The sequence below is a fragment of the Erigeron canadensis genome, chromosome 9 (genome assembly GCF_010389155.1).
Source record: "Erigeron canadensis isolate Cc75 chromosome 9, C_canadensis_v1, whole genome shotgun sequence".
Lineage (NCBI taxonomy): Eukaryota > Viridiplantae > Streptophyta > Magnoliopsida > Asterales > Asteraceae > Erigeron > Erigeron canadensis.
Window position 1 is genome coordinate 25,879,102 of NC_057769.1, and position 27,708 is coordinate 25,906,809.

The 27,708-nt window shown below is 32.5% G+C and overlaps 2 protein-coding genes across 2 annotated transcripts; both read left to right on the forward strand.

Annotated features, from left to right (window-relative positions):
* The first annotated feature begins 1,393 nt into the window (after window positions 1-1,393).
* LOC122582332 (FCS-Like Zinc finger 3-like) lies at window positions 1,394-2,498 on the forward strand. The gene is made up of 2 exons (XM_043754701.1): window positions 1,394-1,611; window positions 1,956-2,498. The coding sequence occupies exons 1-2, from the start codon at window positions 1,499-1,501 to the stop codon at window positions 2,119-2,121; spliced, it is 279 nt and encodes a 92-aa protein (XP_043610636.1). The 5' UTR covers window positions 1,394-1,498; the 3' UTR covers window positions 2,122-2,498.
* Window positions 2,499-9,287: 6,789 nt separating this feature from the next.
* Window positions 9,288-17,965, forward strand: LOC122580991 (eukaryotic translation initiation factor 4G-like). Its single transcript, XM_043753135.1, has 11 exons — window positions 9,288-9,407; window positions 9,582-9,744; window positions 9,855-9,994; window positions 10,417-10,563; window positions 10,680-10,753; window positions 10,887-10,943; window positions 12,110-12,889; window positions 13,668-13,937; window positions 14,022-16,657; window positions 16,748-16,942; window positions 17,435-17,965. Exons 2-11 carry the CDS (start codon window positions 9,593-9,595, stop codon window positions 17,763-17,765), a joined length of 4,782 nt encoding a protein of 1,593 aa, XP_043609070.1. The 5' UTR covers window positions 9,288-9,407; window positions 9,582-9,592; the 3' UTR covers window positions 17,766-17,965.
* The last annotated feature ends 9,743 nt before the right edge of the window (window positions 17,966-27,708 follow it).

The following is a 27,708-nucleotide window of genomic DNA, read 5'->3' on the forward strand; positions in this document are numbered from 1 at the left end:
AATGATTGATCCTCTTAAAATGTTGGTTTAATAATTCTTCTAATACTATAAATTTTTGACATGTAAATTATTTATAACTTTTTTCCATTATGATTTGATCGTTATGCTTAGAAAAAATAATTAAATTTGATCAACAAGGACCTATGATTTCTCCGATCAAAATTGTTACAGAAATTAATTAAACTTCAATTCAAGTGGATATAATTTAGTGCCACTATAATATGATCGTTATGTTTAGAAAAATAATTACATGTACGCGCTGTTCATGAGCCGATTTAATATTGATTATTATTGTTAATTATTAGAAACATCAACTATACGTAGTTTCATTCAATATTATATTTAATGAATTGATTGGACACCCTCAGGCCCATGAGCACAAAAGACATCAAAAATATCATTCTCCCTCTTTTTTTTAGCAGGAAAATATCAATCTAATTGAATAGCATCCGTTGTTATTGGCTCCCAACAGAAAACGATGTTTAACAAAATATAACCTCTTCTATTTAGACCCCAAAGTTTATATTTTTCAAACTGCAGATATAACTTTGGATTTTGTAAGTAAGTAGTACACTACTTTCTAAAAAATACCTTAAAACATTGGGAAACTTTAAATATGTAGTTCTTTAATCCAATTGATAGTTTATAAAGACCGCCATTTTTATAAACTATTAGTCGCTATTTGAATACCCTACTAGAACGTTTAACTAATTTTGTAAAATATACACATCCAAGTTTTCTATAAGAATGATGTAACATGATCCAATTCGATAATTGAAAAAATGTTCTGATCACGCACATAAATCCCATTTCATTAATTGTTGCCGAGCAAAATGACCTGATTGTGCAATAGTAAAAAGATTCACTTGCTTTTTAAATTAACCTTTAAAATAAAAAAATGATTAATCAACTTAACTCATATGTCTAAAAATTAATCTAAAACTTTAGGAATTTGACATGTAAATTTCACTAATTCTAGTTCCCAATCCTGTCCTTGATTTTTCACTTGTCATTATCTTAATATTAGACATATCTTTATATATGCCAATTAGGTTTATTTATTATTACCCTTTAATATAATTAATGGACTATTAAATAATAATTTCAAACTCCAAGTACTAAAAAGGTTCTAAAAACAAATAATTGCATAAATAATCAAAGTGTGGGCCACTGGAGTTAGCTGTCAGGCCCTCAGTTTTTGGAGCAAGCAGTTTATGATCACCTGCATCGCAGTTTACAACAAAAAATAGAATGATAGAGGGGCCATTCACACGTGTCACAAATCTATTAGTTAACATACAAGATACCTACCTGTTCTTGCCCACACTGAATCATTACTCCTTTCAATAAGACTCTATAAATTAACACTTATTCACAGCCTAAATTCCTTCCCCCACTCTCTCTTCTCTCAATTGCTTAGTCTAACATACGCACTATAAAGCATATTTTAGCAATAGCCGGCCCAACAAAGCTCTTTTTCCACTAGTAAACATACACAATGAGTTCTACCTTGCTAACGTACGCAGGTGGTGAAAATACCACTTATTTTCTTGAAGCTTGTAGTTTTTGCTCAAAGCCACTTGGTCATAATAGTGACATATACATGTACAGGTATATCATGCATTAATATGTTGTACCTTATGCTTTTCTTGTTATACCTTGCCATTTTTACTTGTATATGTCAAAAGTCAAAACCCATGACAAAAACATCTTTTTTACTTAATCAATTCTTGCAAAAATCCAAAACACAAGATTCCATGCATTAAAGACTTGTACCTTATGCATATCTTGTTGTACAATCAGATTTATACATTTGTAATTGAATTTAGGCAAACAAATTTGTAGATACTTACAACAAAAAGGTTGTACCATGAGCATATTTGATTGTACCGTGTGATTTTTTTTTATACTATGATTATTATAACTAATGGTTTTTTTTTGTATGTTATTTTCAGAGGGAACAAACCATTTTGTAGCCAGGAGTGCAGGCAAGAACAGATTGATATTGATGAAAAAAGAGAGAAAAGATGGAGAGTATCTAGGAAAACAAAAGAAACAAACAAGAAATCAGCCACAGACAACAAAAATAATGTTCAAACAGGAACTCTTGTTGTGGCATGACAACAAAAATAATACATGTGAACCCATAAATTATATATTTAAAACCCTTTTTGAAATGAAAATATATGATGAAGGGGATGTTAAGGTATTAATTTGTGCTTGACTTGGTATTGTTGTATATATAAAATCATAAATCATATATCATAATAATAATTGATGATGATGATGGATGATGATGATGATGGGTTTTGATGGTGGTAAATTTTGGTGAATGGTGGAGGAGGAGAAAGGGACTTTTTGAGACAATTTTGGTTGTATTTTAGGTTGATGTATTTTTGGGTGTTGAATTGGTCAATTCTGTTGTAACTTGTAAGATAACAACAACTATTTTAATGCAAAATAGACGTATCAAAATTTTGATATGTTTAAAACGTAAATGGTTTTGTGTTTAGGGGTGTTCTATACAATGGTTAAACAATGAGGTCTTACACCATCTTTAACTCATCGTATTGAAAACCAACTTACACTGAAATATCATATTATTTGTTTCATGTCATCATTTATATTAATATGAAAACCACATTATATTGAATTAAAAGGCACTTTTCATCAACAATAAAATATATATTATACATTAATAAAATAATTAAATAGAAAAAAACAATCATATTACGAGTACAAGAAAAAAAAAAGCTTACGTGAAAAAAACAAAAAACCAAATACTTTAGAAACCGATCTGTAAATACTTGAATCTTCAAAGGTTTAAAATGAAATACATAATATAATACGTATAATGAAAAAAAAAGAGTACCACACAAGTCGTCTTCTTCAAAAACACTGAAGCCATACATCTCCATTACCATACATATCATATTTATATATCATACACACTAAACATATACATATCTCTATCTCTATTACATTATAATATGTTTGTTCCTTCCAAATTTTTTCAACTTTTCAACAAAGTACACCTACTAATGCATAATGTACAATACATCTATATACATCTCAACCACTCATTTTTCTCTCTCATCCATAATTTATTTTATTTCTCTAATCCATTCAAAATCAATTATCTCAAAAACCATACATCGATAAATAATAAAAATTATATGAGTGTTCTTAAAATTTCATGCTCTTTCATTAGAGATGTTGTTCGATATACTTTCGCCGAATTTTTAATTCCGATAGCGGAGCCCGTACGGTTAAATCATTTGGCTATCACACTCTATGACATATCACCTTCGTCCTTCTATAACCTATCACACTCTATGACCTATCATCCCACCATCTTATCGCCGCAACGCGCGGATACTTTGTCTCGTACACATATATATCAGAAATTAATTATAAAAAATAAACAATAAAAAACTCAATACGCCCAGTGACACAGCGTGGTGGTGACCAATTCGGGCAAATACGTCGAAGAATACACCGGTGGCATCAACGGGATGCGCCAGAAACTCAGCATATTCGATTCAATACTCTGCTAATAAACGTTGCATTAAAGGTGGTCTTAGAGTCAAGTATATGTGATCTAATTCTAGAATTTTCATGATTGTTACCAAACATTTATTTGGTAACTTTGTTTACATTTTTATTTACGAAAGTTTCTAACTTCAGATATTTTGAAAAACAGAACACCTAATTATTAGGTGATTTGACGATGATTGCTATGAGACAATTATATCCTAATATTAATAGGAATGCAGTCATGAACAGTGCACGGATAAATAGTAACCGTCTATGTGGCGCGTTACTATACGTCCACCACACATACTAAATCACTAATCGGATTTTGCCATATCGCATTTCGTTCTGGTTATTAAAAACGGATTGTTTAGTGGTTTTCTTCACAATTTTTTCCCTTTGAGTTTACAATCAATATATTGTACATTTTTTTTCGTCATATCCCGAACCATTATGTACCACTATTTAGTTTTTTCACACTTTTTTTTCTTTCATATTTTACCTAATATATTAAAAACACAGTGCACGGGATGAATAGTAACTGCCTATGTGGCGCGTTATTATTCGTCCACCACACACACTAAATCAATTTTTTTTTTTTTAATTTTGGTTTATTGTATTTATAAAATACATGTATTCGTTAATATAAACTTTTAAAATCGTTTGTGGTGTTAACTTTAAGCAAATAAGTACTTCATATTTAAACTTTTTAACTAACATATATAACGACACATTATCGATAACAAAGTCTAATCACAATAATTGAAACCCTGTAATGCGCATAAGTAACCTAATGTAGTTTTTTCCAGTTTTATCCCTTTGGGTTTTCAACCAACATATTGCAACCTTTTCGTCGTCATATCCGAAACATTATGTTATTATTTAGTTTTTCTCACACTTTTTTCCTTTGATTTTTTTAACTAATACATTGAAAACTTTCATCTAAACTTTTTTTTTTTTTCATTTTTCATTTTTGGTTTATTGCACCTATAAAATATGAGGAAATGATGAGAACTGCAGCAGTACCCTATTTCTTCTCACATCATCTTCTTAACCTCTTTACATGATTAAATCAATAACCCACCCACCCCCTGATTGTGAGAGGTGCAAGACGGAAGATATGTATTGCCCGCAGTACCTATGCCCATAAAATATATGTATTCGTTAATATAAATTGTTAGAATCGGTTGTGGTGTTGAATGTAAGTAAATATGTACTTCATATGTTAAAGTTTTTAATAAACATATATATTTTAATAACAAAGTTTAATCAAAATTATTGAAACCCCGTAATGCACATAAGTAACCTAATGTGGTTCTGACCTTAAATAAATATATATTTTAAACAATATTATCAATTACGTAATCATTTTTAATTAAACGATTGAGAGTTCAACGCAGTAATAATAAAATAATGCAACTGTTTCAAGGGAACAGTTGAAGCTCCGCAACGTGGGGCCAAATTTTATTATTAGTAATATTATATTTCATTAAAAAAAATCTCTTTATTAAAAGCTCTAATAATTACTGCAAACTCTTTTATATTTCTTTTTCCTAACTAAACGATTTTGTCATAACAACTTTTTAAACATATGCATAATAAGCTAGTTAAAATACAAAAAAGCCATGCCTCCAATACTTGGCTAGTTGGCTTACACTTTGTTTTTTTTTTCTCTTTTACTTTACTTAGCCTGTATTCTTGAGTTTTTTTTATGAAGAAAGAGGAAAGAAGAGAAGAGAGCCTGTGTTCTTGAGTTTTTTTTATGAAGAAAGAGGGAAGAAGAGAAGAGAGATGAATGGAATAGAAGGAGTAGATTTTATTTCCTTTCAAATTATCCCAAAATTGGGAAGAAAATATTCTTAACAAAATCTATTGAATTCTCCTTTCATATCTTTTCCTTTCTTTTCTCTTCTTCTTTTAAATAAAACTCAAGAACACAAAAAATTTTTAATATCCTTCATAATCCTTTCCTTTCCCTTTTAGAAAAAACTCAACAAACATACCCTTAGTTTTTAAACCGTGCCTTGTAAAATGATGATTTATATATTTTTTTCAAAAGACTATTAGATGTTCTGGGTTTACTCTTTGATGCACCTCAAGTCAAGTGCCCAAAAAAAGATTTTTTTTAGGAAAAAAGAAGACAGAAAAAAGATATATTCGAACAATCGAAGATTAACAGATCCAATGAGTTTCTTTTTCACGCCTCAACCAATCTAGCCATAAACCATAAAAAAAAAATCCTTATATAAAACTGTGTGTCCTTTTTAATCCTGATTACGTCACTCATAAACCATGAATAGCTTCACTTTTTCAGTATTTATTTTAGTGTGGTATTGTAGGATATGATTATTTTTTTTGAATAATAACTTTTATTAATAAATCCCCTACTCGCTCAAATTAGGAGTGGCCACCAATATACACCAATAATTACAAAAAATTACAATTACATAGCGATAATGCAAGAATTCCAATCTTCCAAACTAAGTGAGCAATTAGACGTCCTATTATTGAACCATAAGAAATTAATGGCCTTTATGTCTTGAAAAACCTTTTTGATTCTAACCGCCTCACCTTCAAATCTCTTAGCGTTCCTTGCTCTCCATAAGCACCAACATGTCACAAATACTATACCTTTGAAAACCTTCCCGCTACTGTTCTCTAAGCCCACATGTTTCTTAATATTAAACAAATCCTTGATTGAGAAAAAGAAAAGGGGAGGAACCTTGCACCAAAGTCTAATTATATACCAGATTTCGACTCCGCTTTGAGAGACATCATTGTAGGCAGCCTTTCCATTGAGACTCTCCACATGAACACGTTACACTTTTTGGCAACCCATTTCGACCATTTAAACACAAATCTATCCATTCCTCAAATACTTGGCTAGTTAAAATAATTAAAATGAAAAAGATAATAGAGGACTCAATATCCAAGGGGAAGCCCAGTCCACAAGAACAAGCAGGCTATGTTTCCCTTAAATTTTATTTTGGGTTGAGATAAAAATAAACAGGTTAAACCTTTTGATTAATAAAAAAGTATTTTTTAATACTAAAAAAAATAACATAGATTCCAATACATTGTTTTACAAGAGAACGGGAGTGATGTTAAAGTAATCTGGTAATTTAATTAGTATCGTATTCTTTGCATTATAATCTCTTGTGTTTATAAAAATATTTCCAAAGTATTATATATTATATATGTATATGTATATGTATATATACATCTATACTATCTTTAGTCTTTTATAAAGCAAAAGCCTATTTTTATTTTTAGAAAGTTCTGTCTTTGAATTACCGAAATAGTCTTTGGACATTTTATGCTTTTAATGAATTAATTTACACTTCAACCCTTATCTTTTAAAATATTTTCACTATAACCTTTACATCAACTTACAATCCTACACGATTTGACACCACCACCACCACCAATAATACCATCACCGACACCACAAAACCGCCGTCCCCGCTAACACCGCCGCATTGCGCGGGTACCATGCTCGTTTATATAAACAAACTACCAAAAAAAAATTTAACACTCTACCTTTAAAATCTCTAATTTACACTTTTAATCTATACTACCATTTAACACTTTTTCCCTAAAATTCCAAAAATATCCTTAAAAAAAACAACCTTCCCTTCTCTGAAGTTGCTCACATAGTATACCAAAAAAACACACATGCATTAAATTTAATAATCAATCAACATAAAAAACGTTCACTCTAAAATAACAACTGTGATTTGCACTTTCAGCCGGACTAAAACATATTTGAGTTGAATCATACATTCTATTAATAACACAATACCGCTACTTCCAACTTTTTTTTCCTATGTCCCGCCGCATCGCGCGGGCACAAGGCTAGTATACATATACATACATTAATATATATGAACATCATTAAAACATTAAGAGTAATATATAGAACACGTAGTGTTTTTTTTTTTTGAACATACCTTTTCGGTTGTTCAAGTAGGTTGCGATGATTAAGTTTTGGTTTATCTTATAGTTTTTGTAGTCATAACAAAGGACCAAACATATCATTTAAGTATTTGAAAACTTATAATGAGAAAATGTTTGCTTGTGAAATCTTCTTAAATAATATAAGTGATTAAGCACAATTTTTTTTTTAATGAATAAAGGTATTGTTGAATATGTTATTTTGACGTCTTTTGGCAACAAAAACAGGTCTCAAATTTTTTTTGCACGATATATATCAAATGTTGAATAAACATAAAACAAAGTTAGAATAAGAAAAGATTGTATGATTCTCACTATCGTACCACGTCACTTGCATTGTGTTTCAGTATGGTCTGTGATCATATGGCTAAAATTTTGCAATATTTAGTTTAGTGTTGGTATGTCAACTTTAATGTTGATCTATGTTAAAAATTGGTAACACTTGGTACAGTTATAGAAATTTCAACATATTAGAGAACAAATTATATCCACTAAATAAAATTTTTCTTATTTAACATTCACTAATTTGTTGGATGAAAGAAATAATTATCAAGTTGTGAGTACTAGTAAATTAAATTTTCAGCTTGAGATGCAAGTCATCAATTTTTCTATTTGATTGATATATGAAGTATGAACGTCTAGACGGTCTAGTATGCTTGCTTAGCAAACGGGCTTTTTAAGCCCAGGTAGAAAGATGGTAGCCCAACGTTTCTAGCAATTATAGACTTATAGTTTTGAGCAACTGCAACTCCAAAAGTCCAGTTACGCTATTTTTTTTTTGGTTTGTTAAACAAAGCCCTAAGGACTTTCGTTAAGGTGCATTAATTAGTTGTACACTTACCATAAAATTCAGGGGCCGACATTTAATATAGAAATGTACAATCTTTTTATGCACGTTAAGTAAAGCCCTAAGGGCTTCCAATATTTTTTTTTTTTGAGAAAAGCCCATAATTTGTGATTTGTATTTGGTATTTTGTCAATTGTGTTTCAAACTTACATATTATTTTCCTTAGTCGAATTATTTTATGAAGTGATAATGTGAGATGTGAAAGTAATGATAACTTCTAAATCAGTCACTAAAATATAATGACATAAAATCTATAACATGTTTTCAAATCATATAAGAAGTTAATAATGTGAGATTAGAAAATAAAATTTTTTAAATGTAAAGTAATATCTTTTTTATGGATCTTGAAACTCTTCTAAAAAAACCGAGTTTTTCATAACTAACACGACATATCAAGTTATACTAAACTCAAAATAGTCATAATCATCTCTAACTTAACTTGTTCTCAACTCCAAATTATAACTATTACATTCAACTGGAAAGAATCAGTATTCATCTTTAACTAAACTTGTTAACAAGTAACTAAACTCGAAAGAATTATAGTTTATTCTAACTCAACTTGTTTACGATTAACAACTATGACATTTAACTCAGAAAAATAATAGTTTATCTTTATTTCAACTTTTTCACAAATTACAACATTATAACAATGACATTCACATACTCAAAGCCATTTAGGTAATTAGGTGTGGTGAGGTGTGGTATAGTGGTTGTAAACAAAACACGAAGGAAAAAACACACACGCACACTAATTTTTATACTTAGTGAGAGTAGTTCAAAATTAAAACCCATAATCATCTCCTAAAAAACCTTAAAATTTGACCAAACTTTGTTACCATCCATAAAATTATATTCACCATTACCACATCCTTCTTTTTCTCTCCATTCTCTCTCACACACTCAATACACCCCCAAAACACACACACACATACTTCTCAATTTTCTCTCTTTTTTTTTTCGACCCAAATATATAACGTTTCTCTAAACCCTAACTTCCCCTTTTTCGTCTCCCTCCCTTTATATATCTATCCATCGCTTTTATAATTATTTATTATTTATTATTTCACTCCTGGTAAGTATAATAAATTAAAATCAATTTTATTAATTCGATTAAAGCACACACTTTTTTATATTTTCATCACTTTTATTGATCTGGGTATGTGTTATTTTTCCGTTTTATCCATTATTTATATTGATTTTTGTATAATTCATGAAATTTTTTTTTTTTTTTTTGATTTTTTTTTAGGGTTTGAATACATGTCCGTCAATCAATCAAGAGGTGATAAAAACGAGTATCCATCGCAATACAAAAAATCAAATCGATCTGCCAACTCATCGTCGCAAAGGAATTTTTCCGGCAATAAAGGCGGCGCCGCCGCCGGTTCCAACACCTCCTCATCTAATAAAAGGTATAATTTTAATTATTAGGGTTTGTTTTATATATATGTATATATGTGTGTATGTGTAAAGTGTGTTTGGGGTCTGTTTTGATATATATTTGTGTTTTGTTTATGTGAAGTTTTAAGAAGGTAAATAGTCATGCACAAGGAGTACAAACTCGGGTGAATAGTCCGAATACGAATGCGGAATCGGTGAATACGTCTGCTACTGGAGGTGCTAAAGTGCTTAATGGCGTGCATTCGCAACAGCCTGCACGTGGTATATGTGCTCTATAATATGAAATATTGTTTTGTTAATGTCAAAGTTATTTATTGCTACACATTCGGTTTATTGTTACGTATTTTGTTTACTTTTCATTAGATAATTCATAACTTTTTTAATGACCTTTTTAGTATGATTTTTCTTGATGGGTTGTCCATGTATAATGCAATGCCATGTCATTAAAATGGTACCGCATCATCTGTTTACTGAGGTTAGAGACATACAATAGCAGTGAATTGAGAATCTTTTACGATAGCAAAACATGGATACTTGAATACATTTGGTAAACTTTTTGGCTTGTTTAAATAGGTTTTTACTTATTTGAAGTACCATAGACGAAGAAAACAAAAGTTCGGGCTTATATTTAAACTTACTTGCTGTTTGAAATGGTACTTACTTTTAAACTGTATATATTGTAGGTCCGTCTGGTGCTCCTGCTACTGGTGCTAATATAAAGCCGTCCCATGTATCAAATGAGAAGATCACCCCGGGCCTACCGAGGGCCCCGCAGGGTAATGCTGGCGTTCCGGCTGCTGAGGCTACTGGTCTTTCGACTCCAACAAAGGGTATGGTCAATGGTGTTTGGCATTTGACATATTTTAGGGCCCTATTGCACTAATGAGTTGTGTCTTTTAGTTGAATGAAAATTATTTTGATTATTACTTATTGTGTGTGTGTTCAGATCAAGTAGATGCTTCTAAGGGTTTTTCTCTTCAATTTGGGTCAATTAGTCCCAGTTTGATGAATGGAATGCAGGTAACGTGACTCTCTGTGAGATGTAGTTCTAATATTCTTAGCTCGGTTTCATTATGGTCGACATTTATTTTTCTTTTGTACTTCTGATTGGATAGTTTTCTTAGAGGCTCTTTGTTTTTTATGTTGTCTGTAGGTACCTGCACGAACCAGTTCTGCACCACCAAATTTTGATGAGCACAAACAGGCCCAGGTGTGTTATGCAATATGGTTTGTGCTTGGCATGTACTAAGATGACTTATATCTGTACCAAAGATATATTTTGTTTCTATAGATTAAAATTAAATAATTTATAATGTTCCTTACTATGTTTAATTTGTACAATGTACAATATCGAATTAATTGCTAAAACTTAAAACTGAAGAAAAACAATAGTGTTATGACAAGTAAATAACCAAGTTTATTGCTTATTAAACATTATGACTTATCTCAAGTTGGTACTAGCTAGTGGAAAATTTCGAACAGCCAAAAGGTGGACCTTGTTTTTTTTAAGATAACGAATGACATTTTTTCATGCAAGGATATCTTCTATGTCTGTTGGCATCAAGGTAGTTAAAGGTGAAGAGGCACTCAAGGCGACATTTCTCTATAAGAGCCTAACTGCCTAAGGGGAGAGTTCGAATACATTATAGGGTTAAGTTATGCCAGTAACATTCATCGCACAATTTAGCATAGAAGCAAACGTTTTAAGCATAATATGGGATACAAAGAAGGATGCATATCTTAAATACTAGCTTTTAATAAGTAATACTTAAATAGTTAAATACCTGAAAAAGAGAGGCTATAAATGAGTTAAGTTGCTAATGAACTAATTGCTTAAAGGCTCAAAGTTCATCTTTTGAGTTGAATGTGGAAATTGGAAAACTGAACTTCATCCTAATGTGTTTTGAATTTGAATTTACTAGTTTGCCCCGCCTTATGATTTCCCTTGGTGATGAGCCTCTGATCCCTCGCCTCTCGCCTAAGGCATGTGTATTTGTGTCTGACAACATCGGTTGGCATACACCATTTAATAGTATGTCGCTAAACGGGCTAGGGTTGGGTATGATTAGTACTTGCTAAACAATAATGTGTCAAATGGGGCTGTTGGTTTGGCCCTCGGGTCAAATACTTTGTTTTATTAACAATTTCTTTATAGAAATCAGAAAGTTTTGTGTCTATATTTGTGTGTCGGAAGTCGGTAGCATATTTAGATCACCTGTCCCTATTTTAATGACAACGGGACATATTCTTGCATGATGATAGAAATTTTAATTTTAGAATGATCGGTTTGATGGCAATGTGTATGTATACATTTTAATGATATATCTGTTTTGAATTTTCTTACAATTCTCTTATTTTTTAATCACTATCTGGCAGGCTCTTCATGAACCCTTAAAATCTGTTAAAGCTCCACCTCCAGCTGTCCCGAAACAAGAGTTACCTAGGAAAGATGCTGGGTCGGTTGATCAACCTAAGGCCAATGAGGTCCATCTTATCCCTAAACCAAAAAAAGACGTTCAAACCATGCCTTCACTTGCAACTCTACCTCAAAAGCTCTCTGGTCCTCCAATTCCTGGGGTTCCCATGCAAGCACAGATACCATTCCATCATCCTCAACTTCATGTTCAGTATGGTGGTCTTAATCCACAAATGCAATCCCAAGGAATGACTAATATACCCCTCCCAATACCTTTACCGATGGGAAGTCCTCCTCAAGTGCAGCAGCCGGTATTTGTTGCTGGCATCCAGCATCATCCAATGCAGCAGCCTCAGGGGATCATTCATCAAGGTCCGAGTTTGAACTTTCCAGCTCAAATAGGACCGCCTCAGATGCCACCTCAGCTAGGAAGTATGGGAATTGGTTTAGGACAACATTATCCTCAGCAGCAGACTGGAAAACCCACTGCGCATAGGAAAACTGTGAAGATTACTCACCCTGACACTCATGAGGAGTTGAGACTTGATGGTGGGTCCAAAGGGCCAGGCCTTAGGTCAACTCATTCTCATGGGATGTCTCAGTCACAGGCAATATCATCTTTTCCATCTAGTCATCCAATGAACTACTATCCAAATCCAGTTTTTTTTCAACCACCTTCTAATCCTTTGGCCAGTACGCAAACAACTCATGTTTCTCAGCCACCGAGGCTTTATAGTCAGGTTGGCTGTCTTTTACGTTTTTTCTTTTGTTGAGAGGGTGTTTGGAATTTGGATATGAATTAAAACTGATTGTCAAAGTATCGCAAATTGAGTCTGAAATGATCAGTTTTGGGGTAAAGTGGATGGGTTCTGAGTACATTGGTTCATACCAGCCACAAGAAACTAGCTATTTAAGGGAAGACGTAATTGGTTATTTATCTTTTTTATCCCCCTATCTTAAGGACCATTCATTTGCATGTCTTACTGCTAACAAATTTTTTGGGTTAAAAGTTTAGGCACTTTTTCAGTTTATTGCTAGTTTTATCTAGCACAATTAGATATTTTGAAAATCTCATAATAATTGTTATATTTTTGTCATTTTCATTAATAGACACTGGAACAATCAGAATTTCATTAACACTTAATCATTTATTCTGATGGTTGAACATCACATAATCAGTTTTAAAACACAAAAGTCCAAACATCCCTTAAGGCCTTGGTTAAAATAGCTTGCAACAGGCGTGGCTTTGCGTTGCGTGTTGCGACCCTAGGGCGCAATGCCAAGGATGTGGCGACCAGGTTACATGTTGCGAGCGCAACATGCCTGTAGCGAGCCGTTGCGTGTTGCGTGTTGCGTGTTGCGTCAGGGACTTTATCGCCACGGGTCACCACACGCTATTTCAAACCAAGCTTAAGGCTTAATTCTAATTTTTTTTTATTATGTTCGTCACACTAAATTTTCAGAAAGTAAAGATAAGACGACCTCCCGATTTTCTTAGTTTGATATGTATCTATGCAGGTGACAGTAAAACCTGCTGCTAATGCGCCTGAAAAGGTTATTGATTCTGCATCTATTATTGACAAAGATAAGCTCCACAAAACTCCCATAGATCATAAAACCAGCACTGGATTGTCTACTATAGCAAGTAAACCATCCAATGTAACACAATCTGAAAATTCATCCGTTTCTGCTTCTTCTAATGTTGAGGATGAAGTTGCAAAAGGGCCAATTGTGAGCAGGTCTGGTTCTTTTAAAGAGAAAAAGGCTCAATCAACTCCTCTGGATCAGGTAATTAGCTGTATGTCTTGTTTGCTATTGTATACGACATTAACTTTCCTTAAATTGTGATCTGTTGTTTACTTGTATTTACAGGAGGTTGGACATTTGGAAGTTTTAATGACCTCAAATCCTGTAATGGCAACCGAAGAGGAGGCTTCAGAAGCCAGCAAGAAAGTAGCTGCTGTAGATTTTACTGTTTCAAAAGGTAAAGAAGGCCTCAAGTGTACTGAAACAAGTGACGTTCAAGAGCCAATTGCTGAAGCTGTGGGGTCAGATGATCGGAAAGAAGATGTGAGGAACAACGAGCCTGAGCAACACAGGATTGTGACATCTACAAGTGATCAAAGTATGAGTGAACATAAATTACTGACATCAGCAGATCTTAATGTTCTTAATGCTGAAACATCTTCACTTAATTTGGGCCCCTCTCCAAGTGATAATATCCCAGTTTCAGAATCTGATTCGAGGGCAGTATCAGTTTGTGTTCCTGAAGGAGTGGAGACAGTTGACACTGCCAGCTTGGAGTCTTCTACATCATTGGTTTCCATGGTGGATATCAGCAAGGGAAAGGGTAATATAGGTAAACCCAAGAAAAAGAAAAAAGATATATTGAAACTTGCAGATGCTCAGGGGACAAATTCTGATCTTTATAATGCTTATAAAGGCCCAGAAGAAAAGAAAGGAACCCCATCTCCTGAAACACCAGATACTTCCTCGGGGATAACAGCAAAGCAGGTAGAGAAAGATGTTCCATGCGGCAGTAACAAATTTGAGCCAGATGATTGGGAAGATGCCGCTGATATTTCTACTCCCAAACTTGACACCCCGGGGAATTCAGTGGAAAATGATGGATTGGCCAAAAGGTATACCAGAGACTTTTTACTAAAATTCTGCGAACAGTGTAAAGAACTTCCAAACGGGTTTGAACTGATACCAGAGATATCCGAAGCAGTGGTATCTGTAAATGCTTCCCGGGAATCATATCCTAGCCCGGGTAGAGTTGTCGACAGATCAGCAGCCCGATTAGATCGCCGGTCAAGTAATGTCAGTCAGGATGACAGATGGAATAGGGGTCCCATTGGTGTTCCTGGATGGGACATACGGATTGATAATAGCTACCCTGGAAATGTACCTGGTATTAGACCGGTCCATGGTGTGTCAAGGCACCCACGTGCATTGACACCGATTCAGTATACAAATGGCATCTTATCTGGCCCAATGCAGTCTCCTGGCCCATATATGCAACGCAATAATTCTGATTCTGACAAGTGGCAACGTGCGAGTAGGGGTTTACCTTCTCCACATACTCCAATGCAAGATATGCATAAGGCAGAAAAAAAATATGAAGTGGGTAAAGTAACAGATGCAGAACAAGCCAAGCAAAGACAGTTAAAGAGTATCCTAAATAAGCTAACTCCGCAAAACTTTGAAAAACTGTTTGACCAAGTCAAACAAGTGAATATCGACAATGCAGGAACTCTTTCAGGTGTAATTAATCAAATCTTTGATAAAGCTTTGATGGAACCCACATTCTGTGAAATGTATGCCAATTTTTGCTCTCGGCTGGCTGTAGATCTGCCAGATTTCAGTGAAGATAATCAAAAGATCACGTTTAAGAGACTATTATTGAATAAATGTCAAGAAGAGTTTGAGAGAGGAGAACGGGAAGAACAAGAAGCCAATAGAACTGAGGAGGAAGGTGAAGTTATGCAAACTGAAGAGCAACGGGAAGAGAAAAGAATCAAGGCTCGGAGACGCATGTTGGGTAACATTAGATTAATCGGCGAGTTGTATAAAAAGAAAATGTTGACAGAAAGAATTATGCATGAATGCATAAAGAAACTGTTGGGCCAGAATCAAAACCCAGACGAGGAAAACATAGAGTCGTTGTGTAAATTGATGACCACAATTGGGGCAATGATTGATCATCCTAAAGCTAAGGAACACATCGATGCGTATTTTGGCACGATGTTAAGATTATCAGATAACATGATACTTTCTTCAAGGCTGCGTTTTATGTTGAAAGACGTTATTGATATGCGGAAGAATAAATGGCAGCAAAGAATGAAAGTGGAAGGACCCAAAAAGATTGAAGATGTACACCGCGACATTATTCAAGAACGGCATGAACAAACAACCAGACTCACTCGTGGACCGAGTTTCAACTCTTCACTTAGGAGGGGGCCAAGTCAGCCCACGGACTTTGGACAAAGAGGGTCAAACTCGAATCTTTTACCTTCGCCGAATTCTCAAATGGGTGGATTTCGTGGACCGCCCCAACAGCTTCGTGGCTACGGAAATCAAGATTCTCGATTTGATGAGAGACAGGCGTCTGAAAATAGGATGCTGTTAAGATCCTTTGGTGATAATGACTCTATTACCCTTGGCCCACAAGGTGGGCTTGCGAGGGGGATGTCTGTTAGAGGTCAACCTTCCATTCAAAGTATAATATCTGAGCCTGCAGCCTCTAGGAGAGTTGCACCTGGTCCAAATGGTTTTGGTCCACGAGAAGACCTTGGTTCGAGATATATCTCGGAGCGGTTAACTCCTCAACCCGCTTATGGCCCGTCATATGTTAATCGAGACATATCAAACCCCGAGCAAGGGTTTGACCATGGTGCATCCTCTTCACTAGTGGCAAATCCTTCGCAAAACGTCTCTTCAGATAAAGTCTGGCCTGAAGAGCGTTTACGCGATATGTCGATGCAGGCAATTAAAGAATTTTATAGGTACCTATTCTCTTTTTTGTGAGCTTTTTGGAGTGTAGTCCTTGGCTTATTTTTTTGGCTTATTGATTACTTTGGTGTTCTTATTTTCAGTGCAAGAGACGAGAAAGAAGTTGCTTTATGCATCAAGGATTTGAATGCACCCAGTTATTATCCGTCAATGATATCCATTTGGGTTAGTGATTCCTTTGAGAGGAAAGACGTGGATAGAGATTCACTTACTAAGCTCCTTGTCAATCTTGCAAAAGCTCCAGATGGAATGCTAAATCAAGGCTCATATATTCAAGGGTAATAATATTATCTATAATATTTATGATCGTTAGTTAGTGCATAAATTTTACCCTACTGTTTATGAGAGGTGTCAGGATTGACGGGTTGGATGATGGTTATATTGAGCTGGGTTTGAAACAGATCTTCTATTAATACAGGGTGGTTGGCCCCTAAAATTTTTTGTTCTCTTCTCATGAATAAGCAAATGTATTGATCGTGATTTGCATATACAGTATTACAACGTTAATAATTTAAATCTTTAAAGAAGAGCGATTAGGGTGCCGTATGTAAGACTGGGTGACATGATTTGTTTGAACTTTTATGATTACTCGTCCGTAATAATACACAACCCAAAATGAGTTGAAATGGACACCTCTACTACTTGTGTTTGCCTTTTGCTATACTAACTAATGCACATTTATGTTTTTATATAATTTATATATATCTTTGCATATATGTATATATGTTTGGGAGTTTAAAAGCATCGTTGTTTTGTTTGAAAATGACCAGGTTTAAAGCTGTTCTTGCTACTTTGGAGGATTCTGTCAACGATGCTCCAAGAGCAGCAGAATATTTTGGCCGAATATTGGGGAAACTGCTTATAGAAGATGTGATTTCGTATAAAGAAGCGTGGGGGTTGATATATGAAGGCGGGGAGGAGCAAGGAAGGCTAGTCGAAATAGGACTTGCTGCAGAAGTACTCGGGGTCATTTTGGAGATAATTAAATCTGAAAAAGGCGACCCGTTTTTGAATGAAGTTCGTGCAGTATCTAATCCTAAGTTGGAGGAATTTCGGCCTCCAAATATTAAAAAACCGTTGAGATTAGACAAGTTCATTTAGATAAGATAGTGATGCTCATTATTGAATCTAGTTAGAAAATGAAATTAGTGTCTAGCTTAAATAGGCTAATGTGAGTGGTCAGATAGTAAGCAATATATATGATTTTGGGGTTTTTTTTCAATTTTCTTTATTCTTAAATTTGTTATTAACTTGAAAAGAGATTATATTCCAATTGCAAAAAAGAGAAGGTTCAGTGAGCATATCATCCAGTTTTTTTAAGTTTGTGCTTGATATACTAGGTTTATATATTACTTGATATTTTGTATATATATATATTAGTTGCTAAAATGCATTTTTTTTGTTGCCTCAAATATCCAATGGATGAGATGGATTAGTCGATATTCATTGGGTGACTTTAAATTATTTTCGCAATAAAAAAAAACTTGAAATATGACGTAAACATTGTTATCAATAAATATGTTGTTCCAACTTTTAAAAATCACAAGTCATCATTTTTTCATATTACGTTACCCGTGCAATGCGGCGGCAACGGTGTGGTGGTAGAAGACGGCAAGTTTGTGGTAGTGACAGCGTCGAGTGATGTTAGATAATTGATGTAAAAGTAATTGATGGATATTTTTTTTAAAAAAAGCCGATGATGTTATATAATCATTAAGAGTTTTTTATTCATTTTTTCCTATGTAGTTATTCAACACATGAGCTATTTTTTTTTTGTTATAGATAGAATCAAAAGTCCCTAGTTATTTAGTTTGTACAATCAAAAGGCATAATGATTTCCATGCTTTTTACAATCCAAGTCTTAATATATTGAATACTAAATACTAGCTTAAAGTTTTTTTGGTTGCAACATCAAGATTTAAGAAACACACCACTTCAAAAGTTACATATGAAAATGTAAAATATGTTAAACAAATGTGCAATACAAAAAATAATAACAAATTTAATTAATTTCTTAGTAATGGATGACATCCATGTATGACAAAATTTCATCAATATCGCACTCCATTAAACATCCATATTCATTCCACATCCAATATTCATCCACTTAACGTCACTCATATCCTTCAATAATGGATCGGATCGGGTAGATATTCATTAGATCAGATTACCATTTTCATCCACACATGAAAATAAAGCATATGATGCTTTGTGTATCTGTGGCGGTTATACAAATACCACCACTACATACTAAAGCTGACATTAAGGTTGTGGGATTAGGCATCGAGGTATTTGATGCTGAAGCTGCCATAATTTACGGCTGAGTTGTTAGTGCAACCTCCAATAGCATTTACAAGGATTTTTTCATGTTAAAAAAAATATAAAACCACTTATTTCTATATTATTTTTAATTACTGTGAATAAGTCTTTGATCTTTAAGCTATTCTGTGATTGGCATGCTATAATCTCATTGGTATCCTGTGAATGAAGTGCCCCTTTCCTAAGCGTGTAGTACAAAGTGGACATATTCCCTGGGGTCATTAGATCACCTCGTAAATTAAAATCTCCAACCAGGATCCATAAGAATTATTAAGGATTTTAGCATGGTCATAAATTTCGGTATTAACTTCGATATTACCGGTACCGAACCGATTGGTACCGATACCGATTTTACCTCAAAATCAAAACGCTACTAATTTTCGGCAAGGGTACCGGTTCGATACCGGTTTTCCCGTTTATTTGCTCATCCCTAATTAAGCTGTAATTATCATTCTACCGTTCATAGGCCGTCTGTTCAAGTATATAAACGACAACCGTCTGTTCAAATTATAAACGACAAGTATGCAACTGTATGCTTTGTTAATTTCTATTGATATAATTTCTATTGTTTTTGTTCCAAAATATGGGTTTTCAGTAGGTTTTGACAATGTGGAAATTTTTGGTTTTGTAATAAGGACTATGGGGTTGTTTTTTGTTTTTGTTTCTTAGTTAAAAGAAAAATGGAAATTAAAATTAAACAAATGTGGAATTTTGGTTAGTGACCAATAGTAGTTAATTTATATGCAAAAGCAAAGCTAAGATGGTTTTAGTTGGAATTTAGATTTAGATAAATTTCTTCGTAATATCACTATATATATATATATATATACCAAGTTTTTTATCCGCACGATGTGCGGTTGTTATAATTATCGGTTCATTCTTATTTGTTAATGTTTTGTATATTTTGCAGATAAATAGAAACAAAACAATGTTAAATACATTAATGAAAATCATGTTATTATAAAGTTAATTTTTAAAATACCAAAGATATTGAAACGACTCGACCCGAAAACATAAATTTTTTTTAAAAAATTTTATAACCAGATGAAGAAAACGACAACCCAGATGAAGAAAAAGGGACAACCCAGATGAAGAAAATGCATAACCCGGATGAACAAAATGCATAACCCAGATGAACAAAATAACAACTGAGATGAAGAAGATGCATAACCTAGGTGAAGAAAATGACAACCCAGATGAACAAAATACATAACCGAGATGAACAAAATGACAACCTAGATGAAGAAGATGCATAACCCAGATGAAGAAAATGACAAACCTAATGAACAAAATGTATAACTCAGATAAAGACTTAAAAGACTTGCAACTTTCACCATTCATTTTCAGTTCAAAACAATTGTAAAACTTAAAAAATGCACTAAAGATATATGATTCAACTTAGGGAAAACTTTCAATAACATAAATATAAGCAAGTCTTCATATTCACAATCAAATAGGTCATTTACCCATTTTGCCAAACCTTTATTTTGACACTTAAGTCACCATGACCATGATACAAAATCTGAATGTACACAAACTTCATTACATGACAATACTGAATTCAAGCCATTACATGACCTCACTTTAAGCATAATTCGAGTACTCTTTTGACCATACATTCATTTACACACCTAAATGGGTAGTTTACCCAAAACGCAGATTTTCAAGTCAAACAAACACTTTTCAAGTACCAAAAGACCATGCATGACATACTTTGCAGAGAATGTAAATAAGACCAAGTTTACCAAAATGACAAAAGTATCATGAGCCATATGAGGTAGGATAACTAGCTGCCTAAACAAAAGTTCCATTCTTTTAAGAATGGATAAATACCTCCAAGTCTTCTATATCAACCTTCCTTCTAAAACTTCAATCAATAATACTAGTTTCCTCTTTCGGAATCACCTATAAAAAGGGTAAACAACTAAAACGTAAGAGAATGCTTAGCGAATATTCTTGCATACATTTATATACACGAAGGTGGGCAACGCACAAAAGGACTATCACATGTAGCCTATGGCACCATTGTGCCATATCTACATGCTCACCTTTGTACTTTTACGCATTAGATGGATCCATATAAGCAGTTCAACACAAACAATATTACGGAGTATATACTTGGGATTCTTAGGCCCCATACACAAGTTCTTAGGCCTCATAAATCACATAACAAGAGGTTCTTAGGCCTCATTCATCCTATTGTCCCACATGGGATTTTAACGCCAAATCGATAATTACCACATATGAAATCCATCATCATATGGTAATCGACCCGACGTATACATAAAGGTATGCAACAATACTCACCTCCTTCGCGACTCGAACAACAACTCAATATAATCGCAAAAGCACAATTACAAGTCTTTAACCTATCATTTCCAAAAGATTATTATTATTGTGATTGTTATTCACTTACTTGAATTTGATTAATTGAAAGTGTCAAATTGTTAGAGTCAAATTGTTTTGAGTGAAGTAGAAAAGAGATTAAAAAGGATGGTAGAAATGTTAATGGAGCTATGAGTCACATATGGAAAAATGGCTTCCTTGATGTCACGCCTCTTTTATTGATTTATGGGTATTTTATCCGCTATTATAATTTTAAAAATGAAATACTATGAACTTATTCTAATATCAAAACTATAACAAATAGTTGATTTTTTACCTTAAAATTCGAGATGTTACAGATATTGTTGAAGCTAATGTATAAATATATTAAAAATATATTGATGTTATTAATTAGTTCGAAATAAGTTTTTGTGAAATCACTTCTGAATTGCAAAAGACCCTTCATGGCTTGAACATAAACATTAGAATACCGTCTTTTGCTACTGGAACTCAATAAGTCGATATTATTAAATTATATAGCTAGATTATTGCTCGCGTAAATGCGTAATACGTGAAAAATATATACAAGTAACTAGTACTAATGCTCGTACGATATACGGTAACTATAAATTGTATCATAAAGAAATTCGAATATACTACATACATGATTCATGAGTATAAAATAAATTGTGGTTAAAGTAAACCGATGATCGAAGCTAAATTATACTCCATCCGTCCCATTTTAAATGACATATTTTGACTTTTCAAGTCTTTTTCTTTAAACTTTGATCATGAATATCTTTGTTTGTGTTATATATTAGTTGATGAAATTTATATCATTGAAAAGTATAGTCAAAATTCAATCCATTCATAAATTTTATAGCAAGTGTTATAAAGTACAAACAAAAGCATTTACGGTCAAAGTTGAAGGCAGAAGACTTGACAAGTCAAGTTTGAACAATTAAAATGGGACGGAGGGAGTAATAAAAAGTAATGATAAATATAATATATGTTTAGTTAGAGTTCTGGATATACCTTAATTTTTTACAATCACATCAAATTCGAAAATTGTAAGCATAGTGGATGATGGCAAATAGCCTTGTGATTTCAGATCGTAAACTCAAACTTTTAAAGTGTTCATGTTAATAATTTATTATAAATAATATAAGTAATAGTAGTTGAAGAATTAGAAAAAAAGTAATAAATTTATTAATGAGAAAACAATTAATCAAATAAAATTATAATGTGTTTTGTATTTATAAGCGAAGAGTTAGAGTTTGATTATAAGTCTAATAAGGAAATTGAATCTATATACATTTAAAAAAGTTAACTTAATAAAATAAATAAGTTAAAAAGACACGTGTCGATCAAGAATTACGCCACGTGTTGTTTAAACAATATCTTAATCATGTTTTAGTTTATTGGTAGATGACACGTTAAATATTTATAATGTCGTTAGTTAACACATATTTAATCACTAGGAATTGAACCACAAAGAAACATGAAATTTGATTGGTGGTTGTTGAGATTCCGGTTAATAGTGATCGAATCGTTGAAAAATGGATACATCATCTATTAGAGGTCCCGCTAAGTAAGATTTACGTTTGTTTGGATATTTTTCATACATCCACATTGTCTGCATTGTCATTGTTCTTGTTCTTTAACATTTTGCTCAAGTAATTTAGTTATCCAACTAAATTTACTAAACCATTTAATTATCAATCTATATATCGCATGTTGTACTAATCTAAATTAAAGTTACGCATAATATCTTTGTGATTTTCATACAATTATTCTTTTGATAGATAGTTGTGATATCTTACTATAGATGTCGTACTAATGACTGGTAAGAAGACCGATTTGACATACGGTCTAAAATTTAAAAACATTGATTTAAATATAATAATTGTTTAAAAACGTATTCCAGTAAAAAAAGGAACTTCTTTAAAAAAAATTAAAGATTAATTCTAAAGAATAAAAAATGATGTAATATGTAAAATATATTTTAGTTTTCAAAATTATATTATTAAATGACTTTAATTATTAATGTCTATAAATTTAATTAAGGAAATAATAATTATTTGAATTTATTAAATTATATTTAAATGTATAAAAGTTAAAAAAAAAGTATATGACATCATCGTTTTAATCTAATGATTCTAATTAAAACTTAAATTTCATCTAAGGGTCCAAACTTCTCCATATATTTTGAAATTAAGAGTTCTCTTTTATATACGAGCATAATACCCGTACATTGCGGCGGAATTTTGTTTTAAGAATGAGATAGATTCAGGGGTAGTTTAGTCCAACTAAAGAGATGGGTATAGAAAGATGTATTAAGGCCAGTGAGGGGCATTTTAGACTTTTCAGATTCTTAATGACTTAAAACTAGTTTGCTTTATTAGGGAGTATAGATATTTAGAGATAATTTTTTCTCTTTCCTTATTATGTTTTTCTATATCACGTGTAATTATCATTTGTCAAACACGATGAGGGAAGTTGTATTCAACTTTAGAAAGTAAAATAAGTTCATTGTTGTTTTTACAATGGTTGGAAAAATGAGTGGAGAGAAAACCGCTTAAAGAACCTATGATATTCCTTCGTTTTCGTAACGATGTAAGAGCTCAAGTGGGAAAGAACAATTGCTGTTAGTGAAAAGTGAAAACAATTTTTGTAACATTCTATTTTTATAATAATAATAATAATAATAATAATAATAATAATTTTGAAAATAATAATTAATTAATTACTTAATTACTTGCTTATCTATTTAAAATGTTCAATACGTACATATACAAGTTCGATATTTACGAACGATAATATTATAAGATAAGCCGATATTTAGCATTTAGAGTATATAGTGTGGCCTTATATAGTTAGGGAATATTATTACAAGATTAGTTTAATAATAATAATAACACTATATATATATATGACTAAGCTTAATACGTGGCCGACATTTAGAAGCCATCATCCATTTTCTTTCATCTATCTTCTAACCCTATCTAATTGTTCTTATCATATCCTCTAATAAGTTAGAATTTTCATATCCTAAAATACTGTCACCCGAACTCTCTACAAGAAAAATAAGATTTCTAGAAATAACAATACTACTCTTATAACTAATAGTAATAGTAATTCAAGAGTGAAAGAGGGTGCATGGACGAATAATAAGAAGGGATGCAGAAGAGATTTTAGATTTGTATGACTTCTAAAATCATAAAAGTTATTAATTTAATAATAATGGTAACCAAATCTTGCTAGTAAGGTTGGAGAACAAATAAATGTGTGAGGATGGTGTGTACATTAGAAGAAAAAGGAGGTGACCAAGAGTTAGCAACTTGCCTAAATCTTTATTGGTATGAATTTTTGAGTTAAATCTTACATAGATTGATATGGAAATATTGTAGTAAATGTCTTTGCTAGTTAACCACTTTAGTATTTCACTTACGGTGTTTGGCTATTAATATTCTATTAGTTGATGACGAGATCGATATAAATCGTAGAATTGTTTGAAGAGTATGAAAATGATGATTTAGACCTTAATGGTGAACTGAGCCAAACATCTTAACGCTTGACTTGAATCGTGTGGTTAAATTAGCAAAGACAAAAAGATAGATGAGTGGTTTAATCAAATTATGAATATATGTGATAGTTGCTTGAAAGGAGATTTTATGTTTGTAACCATCCTTATCATGGCCAAGGTGAGTATATCTATATGTTATATTCTGTCATGGGGCTAATATGATTTGGAAAATAAATCATGATTAGTCGTTGATTATGATGTGTGAGGCCACAAGTCTTGGGTGACGACTCATGAGCTTGGTGGTGTAATATGGATCCATATTAGGTATGATGGTTAGGACGTTATGTAAGACCCGGTTGGTATTAACGTTCCTAGCGGATTATGTTATGTGGTGGCCATGATATGTATGTAGATATGGATATACTCACTAAGCATTTGCTTACTATTTAGTTGTTCCCATTTTTATAGGTAACTCAGAAGACCGAGACAAGTAAATGATTGATTAGAAGCCTTGGTATGTAGAAGTTGCTTTGGAGGTTGTACATCTTAGAACATACTTGTGATCAAGGGTTGGTGATCCCTTATACTTACGTTTTGGTATACTTACGTTTTGGTACTCATGTACGCCCACAACATATAAATTTGCTTCCTTTTTGATATATATATATATTTAATATAAACTTTTTTTTTTATATTCTATGTATTAAATTTTTACATAACGTGTTTAAGTTTGATTATTGATAGTTTTAAATACATAAAAAGGATTTCTAGATTTTTGGGGCGTTACAATTTTTATCACATCTTTTATTCTGCATTTGCCTATAGATGGTGTATATCAACATATGCGGGCACTATAAAATATAAAATAACTTTGGAACGATATTGTACAACTACCACGTATCATAATCCTTAAGACCAAGATTATTCGTAAAACAAACGTGAATTGGTGAGATGTTGTGCTCAACCCTCGCCTAGGTTGCACCAAGGCGGGTACAGTTGAGGGGTACGGAGACGATACAGGTATGGGAAAACGACAAAAATAAAGATACGGGAACGACATGTATACGGCAATAAAAAAACAATATGTGCTTTAACACTTGAATACGATCCACTTCTTTCATTACTGCAAAACTTGCACTTATTGAATCTCCATGTTCCTCCACTACTAGTATCTTGCTTTCCAAGTTTAGTCACATACACTTTCCAAGTTTAGTCACATACTCCCACAATGGAGGGTCTTCTATTGTTGATGATGATAATGATGATCCCTGTGTTTGTGTTCCTTGAGAAGCCATGAGAGAATGATCGAATATATGATGCTGATGCCTTGATGTTGATGATTGATGAACTGATGATTGATGAATGTTGTTCGGCTTCGATAGTCGATCGATGTGTATGATATTAATTGAGATTTATTAGCTGCATATATACATCCCAATCCACAGGTCGGTTAGAGTTTTTTAATGGGTCGATTCTAATTTGAAGGGTATACAAACACTCCCAAAGTAGATTTTAGTTTTCTTTAGAATTAATTGCAAGATTGGTCCCTGTGGTTTGTACATTTTAGCAAGGGGTTCCTATTCGAGAATCATTGCAATGGGGGTCCCTATTTTGAGAATTTTTCGCAAAATTGGTCCAAATTTAACGGATTCGTTAAAGGTGGCCGTTAAGTGTGCACCTGTGGAGGGTATTTATGTACTTTCCACCCCATAGGGACCCCTATTGCTAACATGAAAAAACCACAGGGACCAATCTTACAACTAACATCTTGATATTTTTTTTGGATTTAATTTAGGAGATTGTAACATACAATTATCTGCTTGTTAGGTCTATAATAGTAAATTTATGTGCATTTTGAAATTTTAATAATATACCTTGTATGAATACTTTTGTTTTAAAAAATTGATTTATATATAAACTTTTGTTATTATATAAGCTTAAATAAATAAAAGATTGTATGTTAAGAATTTAATTATTATTAAAAAGAAAAAAGCAAATATGTTTAAATAATATAAATGTGATATATGGTATTTTAGTTATCTATTCTCGAGTCAAATACACAGAAAATGTTGTTAACTTTCTGTGTATTTTATTTATTTAATAATTTATTTTATTTCAAAAAATGTTGTTTACTTCTGTGTATTTGACTCGAAAATAGATAACTAAAATACCATATATGACATTTATTATTCGGACAAATTTGTTTTTTTTTTTAATAAATATCAAATTACTAACATACAATCATTTTATTTATTTAAGCTTATATAATAACAAAAGTTTATATAAAATTAGTTTTCAAAATTTTTTTTTTTATATATTTTTATTGTTAAAATTTTAAAGTGCACATAAATTTACTATTAGAAACTTAACAAGCATATAAGTATCTATTACAATCTCTTAAATTAAAAAATAATATATCAAGGTATTAGTTGCAAGATCGGTCCATGTGGTTTTTCTATTTTAGCAATGGGGTTCCTATGGGGTGGAAAGTACATAAATACCTCCACAGGTGTACACTTGACAGCTACCTTTAATGGATCCGTCAAATTTGGACCATTTTTGCAAAAACCTCCATTGCAACGATTCTCGAATAGAGACCCCTTACTAAAACGTACAAACCACCGGGACCAATGTTGCAATTAACTCTTTTCTATATTATTATATAAAAGAAATAACACTCTCTCACATCAAATGTTGAAATGTAACCATGTGAATATACAAGAATGCCCTTCCATTATTTCAATTAAAATGCACTTCTATTTAAACTATTTTCACAATTTCACTTCAATTGAATATCCACTTATATTGTTAATACATGTATTTTTTGTTACTGTTGGTTAATCGTGGTATCTCGCTTAATTATGAAAGAACTCA

Excerpts from the sequence above, each read along its gene's own strand:
- LOC122582332 (XM_043754701.1), top strand. The coding sequence starts at position 1,499 with ATGAGTTCTACCTTGCTAACGTACGCAGGTGGTGAAAATACCACTTAT. Across the intron at positions 1,612-1,955 it reads AGTGACATATACATGTACAG|AGGGAACAAACCATTTTGTA; the intron begins GTATATCATGCA and ends TGTTATTTTCAG.
- LOC122580991 (XM_043753135.1), top strand. The coding sequence starts at position 9,593 with ATGTCCGTCAATCAATCAAGAGGTGATAAAAACGAGTATCCATCGCAA. Across the intron at positions 12,890-13,667 it reads CACCGAGGCTTTATAGTCAG|GTGACAGTAAAACCTGCTGC; the intron begins GTTGGCTGTCTT and ends GTATCTATGCAG. Across the intron at positions 16,658-16,747 it reads GCAATTAAAGAATTTTATAG|TGCAAGAGACGAGAAAGAAG; the intron begins GTACCTATTCTC and ends TCTTATTTTCAG.